We start from the raw sequence: 12,748 nt of genomic DNA, 5'->3' as shown, positions 1-12,748 counted from the left end.
GACTATTTTCGTTTACTATTTCCTGATATTGGAAACTGAAATATTACATAATGACTGCAGTCTTTTGTTAGTGTCTGGCTGCCTCCAAAGAAAGTGGTTGTTTTAATTAAAGCAGCAATGCTGATCTCGGAGCTGGAGGCAGAAAGTTTGCATGGGCTATCTCACTTCAGACAGCCACAAGAAAGCTTGTGGTGAGATCAATAAATGCTTTTGTACAACTTCAGTGTGAATAAAAGTACTGGGGGGGGGGGGACATGGGGACCTTTAAAGACATCCTGTTCTTCTCCTTATAGAATTGTGCATGCTTGAAGGGACCTAGGGACATCATCTCATCCAGCTTCATCCTTGGAATAGGATCAGCACTCAATTTGAAGCTGGTTGCTTTGAGCTTGGCCCAGTTGGGTCTTGTGTTGAGATTCCACAGCCTCTCCAAACAGCCTCCCCCATTTCTCAGTTCTTTCCAGTAATTTTTCTTACATCTAGTTGGAAATTCCCCACTTCAATTTATGACCACTCTTGTTTTTCTGCTGTGCACTGCCATAAAGAGCTTGGCTCTGTTGTCTTAGTAAACTCCTCTTTAAGTGCTGGAAGGCTGCTATCAGATGTCCGCTAAGGCCTTGTTGTCTTTCAGGTTCAACAAGCCTACCTGACTGTGTCAGTCCTGGTGCCCTCTGACCATCTTACTTGAGCTTATCAGCATCTTTGAGTACTAGGAGTGTCCAAAACTGGATGCAGTATTTCAAATGTGGTCTAACAGCTGCTGAGGTAAAGGGGAGTGATTGCTGCTGTTGGTCTACTAGTGGTGCTGCAGTTGATACAACCCACTATTCAATTAGCCTTCATTACTGTCAGGGTGCGTTGCTCACTTGCATCACAGCCTGTTATCCACCAGGACCTCCAAGTCATCTTAAGCAGCCAGTCAGTTCCACAGCCTGTACTGATGCCGGGGGGTAAGGCTGTGCTAGGTACAGGACTCTGCATTCGTTCCTGTGGAAACTTGTAAGATGCTTGTGAGCCTATTCCTCCAGACTGTCTAGGTCTCTCTGAAATGCAGCCTTGCCCTTGAGTATGTTGATGACCCCGTTTTAGCATGGTCCACGGACTGGTGGTGGTGCATTCCAGGTCAATGATAAAGAGGTTAAACTGGTTCCAGAGTAATAAATTCCTGGGGAAATTCCCTTGTATTGGATTCGAGGTAGAGGACAAGCTGCTAACTTTGAGCCCAATGATCTAGCCCGTTTTTCACCCATCTAGTTGTGCGCCTATGTAGACTGTAACATTCCACCTTGGAAACAATGACGCTGTGGGAGACAGTTAAGGTCTTGCTAAAGTTGAGGGACATGTCTACTGTTCTCTTGTAATTTATAGGTGTAGTCATGGAAGACAAGTAGATTGGTCAAGCATGATAATATTGGTAAAGTCAGTCTGTTCTCAGTCACTTTCTCATGTGTCTAGAAATAGCTTTCAGGAAACCTTGCTGTGTGACTCTTCCCTGGAATTAAAGCAAGGCTGACCAGCTTGTAGTTCTCCTGATTCTTTCGTGCTTTTCTCAAAGATGAGTGCGATGTTTGTCTTCCTCCAGTTATCAGGAATCAAAGCCTTTCAAAGATGACAGAGCAGTCTCACGATGACATAAGCTACCTCTCTTAGCATCCCATCTGGTCTTACTGACTTATGTGGGTTGATTTCTCCAGAGATCCTTGATTCCATCTTCTTCTGCTACTGGTAATTCCTCTTCAGCCCATCTAATGTCTGTCTTGAGAAGTTGTCCCCAACATCCATCAGAAATCTCCCAGCTTGCTTGTGGTCTTCTGTATTGCTTTTCCAATAGATGTCAGGGAGGTTAGTTTCCTGTTAAAAAAAAAAACACAAACCAACAGCCACCCCTCACCCTCCAACCCACTAACAAATCAAAAAAACACCACCACCACCCCTCCAACCAGCCCACAGCCCCAAAACAAAAATCACACAAACACTCAAGGTCTTGGAGACTTAGATTGCTTAAAGAAGAATTTGTCCGCTTTGTCAGCTTGAGCAGGTGAGCTGATAACAAATTTGCACTGCAGTATTACCCTTACTGGCCTCTTGATCCAGATCCTTGACCTTCCAGCTCTTGTCCTCTTACCCTTTCCCAAGAAGAGATCCGTGTATTTGACCTGCCCTTTCATAAAAAGGGCAAGCCCGTCCTGCTGTCTGTCTTAAAGCTTGGGTAGCCATTCATTGCAGCACTGCAGTTGTGTGACCGGTCCTACTGTGTCATTAATTCTAAGGATGCTGCAGTTCTGTGTCTTCTTGCAGGCTCCAGCTCTTGCTTGTTTCCTTGGCCACATGCCTTTATGTACAGCTGCTTGAGGTGGACCTCTTTGGAGTTTTCCTTTGATGCTTCCAGCCTTTGACTAGTGTGCAGCTCCCACCAGCAATAACCCACCCTGCCCCTGAGGAGAGGCAGTGGTGTTTCCCTGCCCACCTTAGGCGTGGGTTATGGTGGTCTTTCAGCCTCCCCCTGCTCCAAACCCAACTTGGGTCAAGGTATCTGATGGTGTGATGGGTACTCTGCGGAGTCACCATGTGTGCCGCATGGTGCCATATGGTCAGCAGTGCTCCGGCTTACCGGCTCCCTGGCTGTGCCTGTCTTCAGGTGGCTGACCTGGGGCGTGAACCATCCTTGCAGCAGGCAGCTATGGGTCCCTTTTCATCATGAACCAGTCTATCAATCTACAAATTGGGAAAGAGCTAGGAGAAGCTAATGGAAGCACCTGAAAGCAGCAAATCTGCATATAGGGAAAAAAAAAAAAAAGAAAACTGCCACTAGGAGTTACAGAGAACTTAAGAAAAAAACTTAAATCAACAGAAAATCTTGCCTGAATAGATAAATAACTTGCAACCAAAATGCCACCTGCCCCCCACTCCTCCTTAGGAGAAACTACCAAAAGTATCTCCTGCCAAAGCCCATCTTAGCTGCTTCTGTTTGCTGTCCTCCTGGCATACTGGCTCAGCTGGTGTCCCTGTAGGGTTGGGTGTCCAATCTTGTCTAATGGACAGTTGGACAATAATTATCTTCTGCACTCCCTGCCCCTTGCTCTAGCGCCGGTGGCTGGCACCAGAAGGCTGGAGAAAGCCGTGTTAGTAGGCGGTTAGTGATTGGATTGTGGGTTTGCGCAGAGCAAACTCTGACCGGAGTGCCTCTTTACTTTGAGTCATAGCGTAGAGGTATTAACGATTGTCTTCATATAGGTGCCGTACATCAACCTGAATGATTGGGTCATGTCAAACATCAGAGCTTGATTAGGCTGCAGACAGCATGTTGCTTGTGTGGTAAACTGTACCTGGGCCTAGACGGGGGCACTAAGCTCAGGTTTTGCTGTCCCAAGTTCCCCACCGCTTCTCTTCTGGGGTTAGTGTGGGCAGGAAAGTTTTGGACTTGGTCGCACATATCGGTACAGTTTTGCTGTGTGGGAAGAGTCTTCCTTGCAGTGAGGCTCTGTAGGGCTGTTGCTTCTTGAAAGCAAATGATCCAAATACAAATTCTTCTCTAGCCTAAATAGCTTTTTATTTTTTTCTTTTTTTAAAAATATTCATAAAGAGGCTCAGACCCATCTCCATTTGGTTAGTATGATCTCTTTAAGGAAGGTGAAGTGTATTTATAGTAATTTTTATCGCTGAACAAGTGCAACTGCACAGTTTTGTAAGATGCAAACAAGGTCAGAATACCTGAGATAGTCATTCCTGTTATATATAATTTAAAAAGATTTACAGATGTATGGATTAGTTAATTAGGCACCTTTTTTTTTTTTTTAACAAGTATTGCAGTTTAGATTTCTAATTAGCACGTACTTCAATGAAGAAAAAATAGTCAATTTTGCATAAAACTGTCTGATGGAATGTTTACAAAAGGAAACGGAGCTTTTGATATAGGAGTTAAAATAGCTCTAAATCTGTTTCAGTAAGAAACACTGTGTATGGTTGTTTGTTACCTAACTTAGGTTTTTTGGACAGATCAGGTAGTGTACAGAATCACAAATTTTGATGTCCCTTTTTCTCTTTATTAAGTAATTCAATATGTTGAAGTTAAATATGAATTTAGGAAAGATTGTACATTGAGTATAATCTCTCAAAATTGTTGCATATATTACTCCACAATCTTGAAAGAAGGTAAAGAAATACCTTTAAATATTCACATCTCTATACTGTGAATTTACCTGTCCCACGTTTCTATTGTCTAGGGTTTGTTTGTGGAATTGAGCTAGATTCAGGAGATGGAAAGCAAGGAAACTTCAGCTCAGTTGTGCCGTAGTTCTTATTCCGGGCACGAATATCAGGGCTGCTGCATTTTAGTAGTCAATCCCACAGAAATTTACCCCAAACTTTCCATATGCATCAACACGAATGGGACTAATACGCCAGTTAAAAGAGCCCATAGAAAACTTCTGTGGAGCCTCTGGGTCCCTGCATTATGGTACATTTCACCCTAAGAAAGCTGTACATGGAGTTGTTTGTCAGCAGTTATGCCCCATAGGAGTAATCTTTCTGCCATGAAAAATAAGTTAATAGATACAGTATCTTACCATCTTTCTTTGAGTAATTACATATGTAAAAAAAGGAAACAGAGGGAAGAATATGGAATGCCTAGTATAACACTCAGTTATACTTTAATGCAGGGAAGAACTAGTAGTACAGCTGGTATGCTCTATAAAGTAAAATATTGCATCTTCAGGTTGTGTGTTCAGTGATTGAATTTACAAGGTCTGCAATATTACATCTGCAGTTCTTTCATCTAATTAATGTGCAACTAACCTTTGCTGCTATTGGATATTAAGAGGGCTGTGTACCTTAAATAATGGTGAGCTTCACCTTTACTTCTGTATAACAAGTACTTTGTAATTACTGTTTTTTAAAATTCAATTATTTTATTACTTTTGCAGAACAAAATGCCAACAAGGAAAATTCATACAAGTAATTGTCGTAAATGCTCAGACTTTTTAAAGACACAAAAATTCTCTGTGCTTTGAGAATGGTTGTTGGGTTTTTTTGGTGCTTTTTTTTTTTTTGTAAGAAAAGAAATTAAAAAGGGATACTCATTAGAGAATCAAATGCAAATGATAAAACTTGGTTTTTGGATGTGTGTGTTGATTGATGAAGACTGCCAGAAGACTGGAATGAATAAGTGTTCCTTCACCTTGTATACTTCAGAACTTGACTTAAGCTTTTAAATATGGATTATTCTTTTTGTTTTCCTTATTTAAGGGAAGGTTTTAGGTTTTCGTCTCAAGAAGCTGCTTCAAGTTTTGGCGATGATCGCTTACTGATAGAAAAGTTCATTGATAATCCTCGTCACATAGAAATCCAGGTTTGTATTATTATTATTACTACTATTAATTATTGTTTGTTTGTGTAATAAGGTTTGAACTCATAAATTAATGAAAGTTCAAAACGTTTCAAACACTCCACTAAAAAAGGCCTGGAGTCTTGTGTTTTCCTGTGTCTTGGGCCATTGCTCAAACTCCATGGCTATCATGCACAATACAGCCTTCCTGTTTTTATTCTCTAGCCTTTCTTTAGCAGGAAGACAATGGACTGTGCTCAGTTCATTGGGGGGGGAAGTTGTAGGCATCTGTCCTGAGGGCTGGAGCTTGAACTCTGGGTCCTGATTGCAGTGCTTGAGCACAGCAGAGGATGTAGGAGTTCAAGCACTGCCACGTTTAACATTTTTCTTGCAAGCTCTAGGTGGTTTTGTCAGTATTTTGGATTTTGTTCCAAAGTATCTAATGCTCCCTTGGGAACCGAGGGAGATTTGTGTCCCATTTTGGGCAGTTTGTGGTTCAAAATCAGGTGTATTCTCCTTAACTTCTGGATTGTGACCGTTTATATCTTTTACTGGATCTAGTGTTAAGCCAGATGTGCTAATGCAAAACAAGACTTGTTTATTTTGGACAGACTCTTTTACAAAATTATAATTTTAAAATTTGTGACGTGTTTGATCTTACGTAGGCAACTAAATTGGGTTTGTCAATAGCCTTGAAATAATCTTTCTGGACAAGAAATCTATATAGAGTATGTCTGTTTCCTTGACAGAAATTTCATTTGTTTTTGTCCAAAATATAAACTCTTCCTAAGTTGTGCTTGGTTTGATTTTTTTTTCTCCTTTTTTTAACAGTGAGAGCGTGAAGTATTTTGACAGTAGCTCAATAACTGAATGAAACAACAATAACAATAAATTTGATAATGTGGAATGATTTGTAAGAGAGAAATATGTAACATTTTTTACTCCCCCAGTTATGTGCCCACAACCTGATACTTCCTATGTTGGTGTGGTGTTTTTTTTTTTTTTTTTTTTTTTTAAAAATTTATTTTATGTGCATAGGCTAATTTATTTCATATCATAGAATGGTTTGAGTTGGAAGGGACCTTTAAAGGTCATCTAGTCCAACTCCCCTGCAACAGCCAGGGACATCTTCAACTAGATCAGGTTGCTCAGAGCCCCGTCCAACCTGACCCTGAATGTTTCCAGGGATGGGGCATCTACCACCTCTCTGGGCAACCTGTGCCTGTCCCTCACCACCTTCATCATAAAAAAATTTCTTCCTTATATCTAGTCTGAATCTACCCTCGTTTAGTTTAAAACCATTACCCCTTGTCCTATTGCTTCAGACCCTGCTAAAAAGTTTGTCCCCATCTGTCTTAAGGCCCCTTTAGATACTGGAAGGCTGCTATGAGGTCTCCCTGGAGCCTTCTCTTCTCCAGGCTGAACAACCTGAACTCTCTCAGCCTGTCTTCATAGGAGAGGTGCTCCAGCCCTCTGATCATCTTTGTGGCCCTCCTCTGGACCCACTCCGACAGGTCCATGTCTTTCTTGTGCTGAGGACCCCAAAGCTGAACGCAGTACTCCAGGTGGGGTCTCACCAGACCGGAGTAGAGGGGCAGAAGTGAAGAAGAAACAGTGAAATGAAGAAACAGTAAAAATGACATTTAAGCCTTAACCTATTCTCTTTTGAAGGGTCACAGAAAGGTATATAGCAAATGTTTAGTTTCAGCATTGATCTTGGGTTACAAGAGAGGTCAGACTGCTAGAGCATCTTCCTATATTCTCTTGCCATGGTTAATAATTTTTGGCTACTTATGTCTGGTTTTTTTGGTATGCAAATCAGTACATCTTAAAGATCTGTTCTTTTCAGTGCTTGTAGATTTGGGAGCTTCAGGAGGTTCCTACTGACACTTTGATGACTAAAGTTAGATGACGTTGATTCCACTGTACTTTCATGAGTTGAAGGCAGATTTTACGTTGTCTTGATTCCCTTAGGTTTAAAAAAGGTTACCTCAAAAAAATCAGGTAGTACTGCATTTAAGAACAATCGAATAATTTCACCTAGATTAAACAAAATAGTTTTGCCATTAATAATTTATAGTTTTATTTATAAAAAGTGTACAATGAATGTTGTTTTCCTTACACAAACACTTTGATGGTACCTTTTAACAATATCATAACATATCATTTTAACTTCATGTTCTAATCAGCTTTAGGACGTTGACCTTGGTTCATTTTCAAACTGCTAAATATACAAACAATTTGAGACCAGATGCCAAATATTTATTAATTTAGCAGTAACTTTTAAATAGAACTTTTTTTTAACATTCTCATATAGCTCCAAAGCATTGGTACTTAAAATTGTTAAATAAGGGGTTTCCTGTGTCTAGCTATAAAACAATCACTTTGTAAAACATGAGAAAAGACTAAAACAATTAACAGGAAAATAGAGTCCAAATAGACTTTATGCTTGAACTGATTTGAAGTCTTGTTCTCCTGAAATATCTGATATAAGAGACCTGAGTTTAAAGTAAGAGTACATGGAATGTCTAACTGTTACTTGGCTAAATAGCAATCCTACAGCTGGAAATAGAATTTAGCTGAATCCTGTAGGAGAGGTTGCGATACATTCTATTTAATTATTTTGGCATATAGGTGTACATAGCATGTATTAATGTCCTAATCATCTAATCCCACAAAACAGGACATTTTGTTTTAGGAATATTTAGATATTTAGAAAAAAAGTTGTAGCTGTGACATGCTTTTTTTAGTGGGATTTGTACTGGAATCTCACATCATCTTGGAGATGATGATTTCAACATTCTGTAAATGTCTTCTGAAATATAATTGTTTTATGAAGTATGTATGTTCTTTAGTTTCTGATAATGAAAACAGTGGATCCAAAATGAAAGTAAAACTCTAACACTAGATGTTGTTTGGCTTATTCAATTTAGAATTATGTTTTCGTAGCAAATGTTCATGCATGTCTCTTTTTGAGCCATGTTAACTGATAATGGAAAAAATTTCTTTTAAGACCCAGGTTGCAGAAATTAAGTAGGATACAAGAAATGTCCTGAAGTGAAAGAAAATATTTACTAGTTGCCTTGAAAAATATTTTATTATCCCTTTGAGGAAAACAAAGAGGGAGAGAAGCAAAGCAAACATAGGAATTCATTTTTATTGAAATATTCCAGGACTTTTTGGTTGGTTTGTTTTGGTGAGGCTGAATTCTGTGGAAAGTTGTAGGCTTTCTAGCAATGAAACAGAAGTGCTCACAAGGAGTCATTCTACTTACAGGACAGCGATTTTTCCATCGAGTACCATGCTATGCCCTAGAGGTACTGTTTTAATATTAAAAAAAGACACCCCCTCGCCCCGCCTCAAAAATCTTTGGTCTTCTCAGATTGGTTTCCGTAGAGCTCCGTGATGTTTAGTTCTGGATTGGATGAGTTAGGACTCTGGTAGGAAGTTGCTTTAGACACTGCTGTGGGTTTTTTTTGGCTTTGTACTGAGTCACCTGTTACAGAATCTAGTGGTTGGCTTGGGTACCCTGGTGCTGCTGCTGCTAAACCTCCTCCTGGGCAGGGAAGAGGGTTCTGGGACAAGCTGTAGTTTAGGAACTCCCAAAGTCATTGTAGAACTCTTTGGAGGGGATTTTTCCCCTAGAAAGCTCCATAAATTTATGGGAGTGCAACAGAATTTCTGAGGAAAAAGGTAAGTCTGATCCTACAGTGCGCAGAGCGCTCTGGGTCTGATGCTGCACAGTGTGTGCAAGTCGTCTTCATGAGATCACCGCCTCGTTTTCAGTCACATCTACCCAGATTATTCACGCATCAGCAAACATTGGTGTCATAGATGCAGGAATTCATCTTGCTTAGTGCCATACTCGCTCTGTACTGCTAAAAGGAATAATAAATAATACAGATTCGTTGTCACAAATGTGAGTAGATATGGTTGAGTTCACACAGTTTGAGGAAGATTGTCTTCTTTTTTATCTTGTCTGTTTTCAGCGTAGAACTGCACTATTAAAGAATGAAGCATGAATATTGGCACAGGTTCCCGCAGATCAGAGCAGGAAGATGGAAAAAAATGGATTAGAGGGAAAATTTTATAAGGAAGGAGGGGAGCAGGTGTGGTCTGCAATGAAAGAAATTGTTCCAAGAATAAGTGTAGAGTATAACATCATAAGATTGGAAGAAGTCTACTTGAATCCTCAAATCCAGTATCCCACTATTGGAAATGACTGTACCATACAGTTGATTTCATAAAGGGATAGAGTTCCTTTTCTTTCTTCCAGTTCTAAGTCGCAGAATCGATTGAGAATTCTGTTATGCTGAACTTGTGTTTTTTCTAACATGTAATTTAGGTGGATCTAGATGCTTGACTGTCTGTTTAACTCTTCCATTAACTGAAGCTGCAGCCAAGAACTGTAATTGACAATTTGAGAAATTCCTTGAAACTACTGCTTTAATTTCCATTGAAAGTATTGAGGAAGTAGCAAGTTTTATTCTTCTTAATAAAAGATCGCAAAGTTCCTGAAGACTTTTTCTTCTTTATTAAAGACAGGGTGCTGTGGTTTGCCTACAGAGAAAGCTGCGTTAGCCGTTGTTTCTGAAAACTTTTTTTATGTGTAATTCAGCAGCAAAATTTGGCATTCTTTGAGATTTTTGTCTCCTTAGTTGATACAAGATATTGCTTAACAATGTGCTTCTCAGTAATTTCATTATGCAATACAATTTTAAGTGCTTGAAAATGTGTTTTTAATCTTATTTCAGTCTTTTGATTTCTGATTTCTGAACTTTTGGGAGCTTCTCCCAGTTTTGGAGTGAGTGGGTTTTTGCCATATATAGACTCTATATAGAGGCTTTAAAATAATCCTGTTCAGAATTTGAAGGAGCATTCAATTAGTGTTTCATATACAATTAATTTTCTACACTAGCATTTTTTTCCCAACCTTATTTCTAGATTGGAAAAAATTGTTTTTAAATTAACTTAATGCTACATAATAGTATAATGTCTAAAGGCCATATGCATACATCTGTTTAATAGCAGTGTGTTATTGTTTCAGGTTTTGGCAGATAAACATGGTAATGCCTTGTGGTTGAATGAAAGAGAGTGCTCCATTCAAAGGAGAAACCAAAAAGTTGTGGAGGAAGCACCGAGGTACGTATACTAGACTCTTCATGCAGCTTCATAGTTACTGAAAGCACTTTTGGAAAGCTGCTGATTTTATTTATTGTACAAATGCAAGCAAATTTTATTCTATTAAAAACCACAAAGAAAATAAATAGATTTTTAAGTTATAGTTATTTGACTGTAATGCAATTTTGATGTTGTACTTGAGGATGTTTTGATGTTGCTTCATGATGTCTTTCTGTAAGAAGAAAATGGGTGTTGTGGTGTTAATTTTTTTCATGGTCTTGTATAAAATGGATATCGATCTTATCAATCAAATATATATGGTTTATGAGATGGTTTTCTTAATGTCTCTGAGATATTTTTCTTTTTCTTTGCCATTCAACTTTTGGATTTAAGACTAAAATAAAATGTGGAATAAGTATTCATTTTACCACAGATAGAGATATCTGACTATGTTATAGTAATTGCGAGAGGGCCAGATAATACTGTTTATTTCCATTTGAAATGGAACAGGTACATACTGTGTGCATACATGTAAATACTGTGCGCCACTTTTAGTACCATTCATGGTAGTAAACTATAGATGATAGGCATCCAGTAACTCAAACATACTAAATGATCTTAATCCTGATTTCAAATGAGCTGAAATACATTGCTGCTGTGCAAGGTATGCTCTTGCTGTGTGTCCTGTTGCATTGCATTCATCAGAGAATATGAGTAGAAAAAAGGGCAGAGAAGGAAGTTCTGATTTCAGAAAACCAAATACAGGTATATCACTATCCATGGGAATTCCCAGTGTAATGTGTTCACCAGCAGGGATGGGTTTGCCATTATTTTATAGCACAGAAGTATGTGATGCATCAATTTAGGATATGAGGAAAAGTGCATAATTCAAATGAAGTTTATTTATAGGCAGCAGCGTATAAGTTAACAGTGGATCATAATTGTGGGACTGACACTGTTTATGACCTAGATTTTAAATTAAAAACCAAAGTTTAAATCTAAGGATACAAACTCACTAATAAATGCTTAAATAGCTGTTGTTGCTTCCTGTAGTGCTTGTGGATTTCTCGGAAGCCTTATACCTAGAGATCTTACTATGTTTTTGTTTCTGAAATATGAAGGCTTCAGGTCCTGGTTATAATGTGTGTGTGCATATATATATATATATATATGCACCTAAGCACTCGAGAGGAGTGTCTTTTGCCTCAGGAGTACATGTAAAGTGCTGCCTGCCACTGCTGCCTGCTCATTCTTCATGCCTGTGGTCAATTAAGGGGAGTGATACGTCTTTCTCTCACCAAGCAACTGTGAACAAAGTGTTTTCTTTCATCAGAAGTATCAGCCTTTTAACTTTCTTGGGCTTTTCTGTTGGAGTTGCCAGTAAGTTTTCACATCCCTTCCTATAACTCTACAAAACAGCGTGGGCAAGTCAATAGCTTCCAAAATTTGGCATTAAAACTTTTCTTCCTTCTTGTTGAACGTTTTAGACTCTGCCAGACTTTTACTGACAGCTTTGGAAGCCTTATCTGCCTTACAACCACTTGCAGTTGGCTGCAGAATCCGTTTATTTGCAAAGGGTTGTAAGACTGTTGCAGATAAGCAGGGCACTAACTTCTGTGAGACACCGTAGAGACCCTAAAGCCTGAAGTTAGCCCTTCTTGTGAGTACTGTTTCAGTTAGTCAAATTGATTAGTGACTCCTGGAAACACCTTTTCTTATATGGCTGGGTGGAGGAAATAACAAAGTCCTCAGTATTCCCTTTTTTTTTTTTTTTTTCCTATTTTAAATGGTAGCTGCCATTAAGAGCTCTGAGATAGGTTGAAGCTGCTTTTTTTTTTTTCCTTTCTTACATGAAGCCCAGGAGATGGGGATGCTATGGGCTAAAATGTTTATTTGGCTTTTGTACAATTTAGGGCTTTTGACTCTGGCCTCTTCTCAAGCGTCTTTTAATTTACTTTTTTCCTATGATGATGTTTTCCCAAGTATCTAGTTTAAGAGACTGATTGTTGAGGGCCTTTTGGCTTTGAGCATAGTATCTATGATTTTCTTTAAAGCGAAGTTTGCAGCTGTTGAACTTATCCTTATGGGATCGTTTCCTGTTTGAATGTCCAGTTTTTCTAGAGAAATTCAGTCTCTTGTGGGGAAAAAAAAAATAAAATCTCTCTTTTGAGGAGAGAGAGCTCTTTATTTCACACCCTGATGAGGTTACAGTATTCAAGGGAGCCCTGGTTTTCACGGTGGCCAATCCCCTGGTTTCAAGCAGGAGACCAACAGACTTTGCTTATACTCTTTTAACATAGTCAG

The 12,748-nt window shown here is 39.0% G+C and overlaps 1 protein-coding gene across 5 annotated transcripts in view; it reads left to right on the top strand.

The window, feature by feature from the left end:
• Positions 1-12,748, top strand: part of PCCA (propionyl-CoA carboxylase subunit alpha) — a 299,411-nt gene that overhangs the window by 103,067 nt on the left and 183,596 nt on the right. For all 5 annotated transcript variants that reach the window (XM_075045914.1, XM_075045913.1, XM_075045912.1 and 2 more), the window contains 2 exons: positions 5,245-5,347; positions 10,371-10,465. In XM_075045914.1, the coding sequence (XP_074902015.1) occupies positions 5,245-5,347; positions 10,371-10,465 (198 nt within the window). The remainder of the gene's footprint in view (positions 1-5,244; positions 5,348-10,370; positions 10,466-12,748) is intronic.

The sequence above is a fragment of the Buteo buteo genome, chromosome 14, assembly GCF_964188355.1.
Source record: "Buteo buteo chromosome 14, bButBut1.hap1.1, whole genome shotgun sequence".
In the NCBI taxonomy this organism is placed as follows: domain Eukaryota; kingdom Metazoa; phylum Chordata; class Aves; order Accipitriformes; family Accipitridae; genus Buteo; species Buteo buteo.
The sequence above is the reverse complement of the archived record's forward strand: the minus strand, read 5'-3'. Positions and strand labels throughout refer to the sequence as shown.